Genomic DNA, 7,097 nt, shown 5'->3' with positions numbered 1-7,097 from the left:
TGGTTTTTCCTTCTGGAGCATCAGTAAGTGTTTGAACCTTCTGTAATAGTTGCATATGAGTCCCTCAGTTGTCCTCAGTGTGAAAAGATGGATCTCACAATCATACAGTCATTGTTGGAAAGGGTTCAATACAGAAAAATGCTGAAACACAAAATAATTTGTGGGACCTGAAGGATTTTTCTGAAGAACAGTGAGCAGTGTAACTGTTTAGGACAAACAAGGGACTCTATCACTATCAACTATCACTAAACAAACATACAAAAAAAAAAAAAAAAACAGCTGTGGATCATTCAAGCAACAACACAGTAATAAGAATCAAGTGTATGTAAACTTTTGAACAAGGTCATTTTTTATGTTAAATATCTTATTTAGGTCAGTCCTACATAAAAAAATAACATGCATTTTGTATTTTGTATCTCTTTTATTTTGGTCAAATAATTAACATTTTGCAGATTCCGCAAGGTGCATGTAAACTTTTGACCTCAACTGTAAGATCAATAATTTGCTTGTAAATCTCTCGTTACGCTTTTTAATGCATTATTTGTGGATCATTTTGGCAATGTTCAAGACTTAGATCAAAGAGGCCTACAATCAATCAGTTCCAAAAAATACAAAACATGTGTTATTTGAATGAAAATAAGTAGTTATTGATTATTAATATTGAATATTAATATTGAATCTAAGATTCGGTAATAATATAGCATTAATAAGACTTACAAGAATTGTTTGTAGGTCAGTAATAAAAAGTTTTAGTCAAATGTGTAACATCTCTGGCTCAAATTGACTGGGAACACAACATATTTTTTTTTTTTTTACTGCAAGTGCTCTACTTTAAGCACAATATTTGCTTGTTTTTACAAAATGATTTTTAAACAAATTATTTTCTGTGCTAATTGACATTATAGTCTGTATTTTACACGTTAAACCTGTGCATAAAATCACACTAATTGTTTGTTGTGGGTATTTTTCACAATAAGAATTGAGATTTTATTTTTGTGACACTGGACCACAAAACCAGTCATAAGGGTCAATTTTTTTTTTTTTTACTGAGATTTATAAAATAAAATAATTAAATAAAAAAATAATCTTTACAGTGATGCATGGTTTGTTCGGATATGAAAATTTGGAATTCGAGGGTGCAATAAAAAAAAATAAAAAAAATCACCTTTAAAGTTGTCCAGATGAGGTTCTAGCAATGCATATTACTAATGAGAAATTAAGTTTTGATATATTTATGGTAGGAAATGTATAAAATATATTTATGGGACATGATCTTTACTTAATTTCCTAAAGATTTTTGGCATAAAAGGAAAATCGATCATTTTGACCCATACAATGTATTTTTGGCTATTGCTACAAATTAGAGTTGGGGTACTCGGACTTGTACTCAGACTCGAGTCCGGTCTCGAGTACAATTTTTAGCGGACTCAGACTTGCCACGGACTTGGATGCATTTTGACTCGGACTTGACTCGGATTCAAGCTTTTCGTACTCGGGAATTATTGCCGAGTCCAGCCGAGTCCACGAACAGTTGACGGAAATTTTACTGACTCGATGCATTATTACGAAAGTGACATTCAGTATTCACACGTGTTTAAAAGTCTTGCCAGTACTTGAAAGCCTGCTGGTTTCTTTGCATACACATACCCAAAGCGGGCTCACCAAAAGCGCCTCTCAGTCAGCATGTGAATGCTGAATTAAGCATTCTATTGCATGTTATTGCTACACGCTTACACGAAAAATAAAGTCAAAATGCACCATCTTGGAGAGTATTCATGTAAATACAGTCGGTTTTGTCTTGAGTTAATTTGAACAGTTGGAAGAAATACAGATGTGTCAAAATATATGATCTGTGTGTCCGTTCTTAAAGCGACAGCAGCGTAAACCTGCTGCAGCAGACTGCGTCATATTACATTTAGAATTTTTTTTTTTATATGTCGTTCATATGTTGTATTTCAGACTTTATAACTCAATTTACCTCAACAGTAGTGAGTTTGTCAGTTATGAGGGGAAAAAATGCCAGAAGTGTGGGATATAAACTCATTAATTTTGAGCTGAAAAGGGAAAAGAGAGAATGACTTTTCTTATCAGAATTGTGAGATATAATCTCGGAATCGTGAAATTTTTAAATATAAACTCAAATGTTTGTAATGTTTTTTTTACTCTTTTATTCCATGGCTTCCGTAGACTGTTACTTAAAAACTGTCATTAACCCTCACAGCCTCATTTTCATCCAAGAAAAAAAAAATGCCATCTACCCTATCTAAGGTCTAACCATTCGTCATATAAAACCCAAAACACAGCCACAGAGATAAGAGGTGCTTTCTCTGCTCCTCAGGTCTCATTCACTAAGCTTCCTACCCACCCAATTGAATTTATACATTTACTATATAACAACAAATAAAGTCAAGTTCTGTCTTGCCCTATATTTTTTCACATTCTAAAAGCTATTTCACTCTGAAATATGTCACAATACATAAGCCATAACTTCTGTTACATGACTTTAAGTTTGCTGAACAGGACACTAATTATGAGATGGTGTGAAATCAAAAATCAAAATGGCAATATGCAATAGAGGTTTGCTTTTGTTACATTTAAATTGGCATTGCCTTATTCTAGTTGTAAAGGTTAAAACCAGGTTAAGATACTGACAAACAGTAGTGTTTAGTTGGACTCGGACTCAACTCGGACTCAACCCATTTGGACTCGGACTTGACTCGAATGGTTAAAGACTCGGACTCGACTTGGACTCGACTTAGGTGGACTCGAACCCAACACTACTACAAATATACTTGTGCTACTTATGACTGGTTTTGTGGTCCAGGGTTTGTTTAATGATAAACCTAAATTTCTTTGTTATTTGTGTCTTCAGGAAAATGGGGGTGTACTACGGATATTTCCAGAGGGTAAAGCTCAATTTGCAGACATCGAACCCAAATTTGACCGGTTGGTTTTATTCTGGTCTGATAGACGAAACCCTCATGAGGTCCAACCTGCGTATTCTACAAGGTCATCATCATCATCATCATCATCATCATCACTGATAAAGCACATGATTACATGTCACATTAGACAAACAGTGAATTTTCTAGTCCTGTTTGATATCTCATAAACTTTGTCTTATCCATTGTGTAGATATGCCATTACCGTGTGGTATTTTGATGCTGATGAGCGGGCGAGGGCTAAAGAAAAGTACCTAACAGGTAAGCTCAGTGGAATAGTTCAAAAGGTTTCACCCCCCGGCTCTTAATGCATCGTTTTTTCTTCTGGAGCATCAGTGAGCGTTTGAACCTTCTGTAATAGTTGCATATGAGTCCCTCAGTTGTCCTCAGTGTGAAAAGATGGATCTCAAAGTCATACAGTCATTGTTGGAAAGGGTTCAATTCAGAAAAATGCTGAAAAAACAAAGAATTTGTGGGACCTAAAGGATTTTTCTGAAAAACAGCAGGCAGTTTAACTGTTCAGGACAAACAAGGGACTCATGAACATTGATCACTAAACAAACAAAAAAAATAAAAATAAAAATAGCAGTGGATCATTTAGGTAACTCAGTGGAATAGTTCAGTTAACAATAAAATATTGTTATTATTATTATTTTCTGTGAAACCCAAAAGAAGGATTTGAGAAGTTTTATTTCAATATCACAGCTCCAAAGGTCATCCAAGATGTAGATGAGTTTGTTTCTTTATCAGATTTGGAGAAAGGTAGCATTACATCACTTGCTCACCAATGGAGTGAATGGGTGCCGTCAGAATGAGAGTCCAAACAGCTGATAAAAACATCACAATAATCCACAAGTAATCCGCACCACTCCAGTCCATCAGTTAACATTTTGAGAAGCCAAAAGCTGCTTGTTTGTAAGAAATAAATCTATTATTAAGACGTTTGTTAACTTTAAACCATTGCTTCTAGCTAAAATATAAGTCCATAATCCATAATAACGCTTCCTCCAGTGAAAAAGTAAATTTCCTGTCGCCTCTCACATATTTGTTTAAAACGGTTCTGGCTTGTAAACACTGCTTGATCTGTGCAGATTTATTTATTCAGACTCGACAATGAGGAAGCGTTATTATGTATTGTGGACTTTTTATTTTATTTATTTTTGTTTGTTTCTTATAAACACACAGCTTTTGGCTCCTCAAGATGTTAACTGATGGATTGGAGTGGTGTGGATAACTTGTGGATTGTTGTGATGTTTTTATCAGCTGTTTAGACTCTCATTCTGACGGCACCCATTCACTCCATTGGTGAGCAAGTGATGAACGCTATAGTGCATTTCTCCAAATCTGATGAAGAAACAAACTCATCTACATCTTGAATGACCTGAGTGTTCATTTTCATCAAATTTTCATTTTTGGGTAAAACTTTTCTTTAATGTTTTGGTTCTGTTACTCAAAACCAAACAAGCACATGCTTTGAGTAAGTTAAAAATATAAATTGTGTCTGAGGGTAACAGTTTTCTTACCTTCTTATGGTTGTTTTTTTTAAAGGTGCAGGTGAAAAAGGAGTGAAGGTGGAGCTAAACAAGCCGTCTGAACCAAGCTAATCAAATTATCATTAATCTGGACTTTTCCTGGTTCCCCGCTGAGTGGAAAAAAACGAAGAGTGCGTCGGAAAAAGGCAGCGGGTGTCCGTGACATAACAGGAGAGAGGAGCAGAAGACTGAATTAATAGAGATTTAACACTCAGTTCTCAGAAAGCCAGCTAATTTTAAATATGACTTTAATGTTAGCTTGAAAAAGGTACAGTACTCTGTATAACACCTACATTAATGCGTCTCATGTGACTGGAGTCACAGTATTTCTGAGGAATGTTTAAAAAGCCTTTTGCTTTCGGTTCTGGACGAACGTTTTGACCTGATCTTTGTGAATGAAGCTGCACATCTATGCATGTTATTTCTCATCACTGCATCAAAACTTGATCGAATCGTTTATTCATATTGAAATACAGCGAGGAAGCAGATTTTCGGCATGTTTATTCAGGACTGTGAGCTGGCAGATGCATCATCTGGGAACGTGATCTGCAATTCTACAGCTTTACTTTCTTACATGCACTAAGTCAGTGCGAGTCCAGTATTGAACATTATTGTCTGTCATGACCTGCACATTATTGTCTAATTTCGACAAAATTAAAGCCTTTTTGCTTTTAAGACATTTCTTGTTTTTTTTAAACTATTCTGAAACAAGTATATCAAGTGTTTTTTGGTGTATGTTTCAAAGTCAGCTCACGTGCTTGAACTGAATTTAGCAATTAAATATATAAATTAACTGTCAACCATACTATTTTACTACTATTTACTATTAAAAAAAACTCAAACTTTATTCTAGGAAACTAATTTTACATCAAATGAAAACAAGATATATGGCAGAATATTAGGTGGACTCATTTTTTAAATTAAAATCATGAGGCTTTAACAAAGATTTACATAAAATGGAGATCTACCTCACTGTTTTTCCTGAATTCAGCCACATTTGTAGGTTTCCGCATTACTAATAGGAAAATATTTTCTCATTGTACTAAATTTCTAGTCATTTTAAAATGTTTAAACGCAAAACGTTTATCATATGTAATTATTGCTGCACTATACTCTTCAAAATAAAGGTGCTTTAAATGCCAGGTTCAATTTTTGATTCTCAAAAGGTTTTTGTGGCGAGGTACTTCAGATTATAAAATGTACTGAATTTGACTTAATGTTTTTTTGTGGAACCAAAAATGGTTCTTCTATGGCATCGCTGTGAAGAACCCTTTTAAAACACCTTCATTGTTAAGAGTGTAATTGTGGAGTTACATTGGTGTACAGGAAAACATTTTGCAGCCATTCAGTAAAATAAGGAACAGCTACAAAAATTGTGCAACTGCGCCACCTTGTGGTCTTTGCACACATTAAACTGCTAAACATGGTAACAGCAAATAAAAAATGGTCGATCAATAGTGGATACTAGATTCAATTAATGACCTAAAAAGATCGTGATCTCACTAGTAATATCAATTAAATGAATGTGTTCATGTTTTTAGTCATTCCTTCGTGTTAGAGGCCACCCCAGAGAGAGGCCATAAGATTTTACACTAAAATAAATGCCAGATACAGTTCATATGCTGAAGATATCATATCCAAAGATACTTTGGGACTATTATTTTGCAGTGTTTTATTCATTTGATCAATCAACAACAAACTAAATTTGATAAGCTGTGGTTAATTTAATATTTAAGACTAGCATTTGAGGTTAAAAAGTATATAAATTGTCATTTTTTGGAAAATAACCAATCGTTTCACTAGATAAGACTCTTTTCCTTTAGCTGGGATCGTTTTAGAGCCTTTGAAGCTGCATTTAAACTGCATTTTAGTAGTTCAACCTCGGGGCACCATATAACTCCATTATATGGAGAGAAATCCTGAAATGTTTTCCTCAAAAAACACAACTCTCTTTACGACTGAAGAAAGAAAGACATGAACATCTTGGATGACAAGGGGGTGAGTACATTATCTGTAAATTTTTGTTCTGGAAGTGAACTTCTCCTTTAACATGTTTCTCTTTTTACACGTTTCCTAAACATTCACCGGTTTGAAGAACTGACTTTACTAGCGCTGTTTTTTTAATTCCATCATAGTTTATCCCACATCTTAATATTAATGACACTGTTTTCTGAGATTTCTCTCAGAATTTCCTTCATATTCGTCGTGAAGTAAAAGTTTCTTACCCCTTACATCATAAATCCTGTCAGACTCATGCAGGCGCTCTACTGTTCGCGCCAGATTATAACGGTTTCTTGCTTCTTTGTGAGGGCGAGCTCATTCAAAAATTTTAAATATGACTGGAACGTGTTTTTTTTTTTTTTTTACGGGAATACGCGGCCATTGTGGCGATACTCGCATGTAAACAATAGCTTTGATTGTATGGTTAATGTACTATTAAATATGTTGTTGAAGCAAAGCAAAGCAATGGGTGTTTTTTTTTTTTTGACAAACTAAAGTTAATAAACGCTAAGCAGCTATAGTGTTTCCTTGGTTCCAGCTGTACTAAAGTTGCACTACGCTAATTAACACTGCTTTATAATGCAATACAGATGCTAGATAAAAAGAAAAGGGCATGTAAACC

The 7,097-nt window shown here is 34.5% G+C and overlaps 1 protein-coding gene across 1 annotated transcript in view; it reads left to right on the top strand.

The window, feature by feature from the left end:
• Nucleotides 1-5,118, top strand: part of egln1a (egl-9 family hypoxia-inducible factor 1a) — a 26,524-nt gene extending 21,406 nt beyond the window's left edge. The window contains exons 2-4 of the mRNA XM_073834556.1: nt 2,873-3,009; nt 3,136-3,203; nt 4,491-5,118. Of these exons, the coding sequence (XP_073690657.1) occupies nt 2,873-3,009; nt 3,136-3,203; nt 4,491-4,546 (261 nt within the window). The 3' untranslated portion in view covers nt 4,547-5,118. The remainder of the gene's footprint in view (nt 1-2,872; nt 3,010-3,135; nt 3,204-4,490) is intronic.
• The last annotated feature ends 1,979 nt before the right edge of the window (nt 5,119-7,097 follow it).

This window comes from Garra rufa, chromosome 2 (assembly GCF_049309525.1).
Source record: "Garra rufa chromosome 2, GarRuf1.0, whole genome shotgun sequence".
Lineage (NCBI taxonomy): Eukaryota > Metazoa > Chordata > Actinopteri > Cypriniformes > Cyprinidae > Garra > Garra rufa.
The sequence above is the reverse complement of the archived record's forward strand: the minus strand, read 5'-3'. Positions and strand labels throughout refer to the sequence as shown.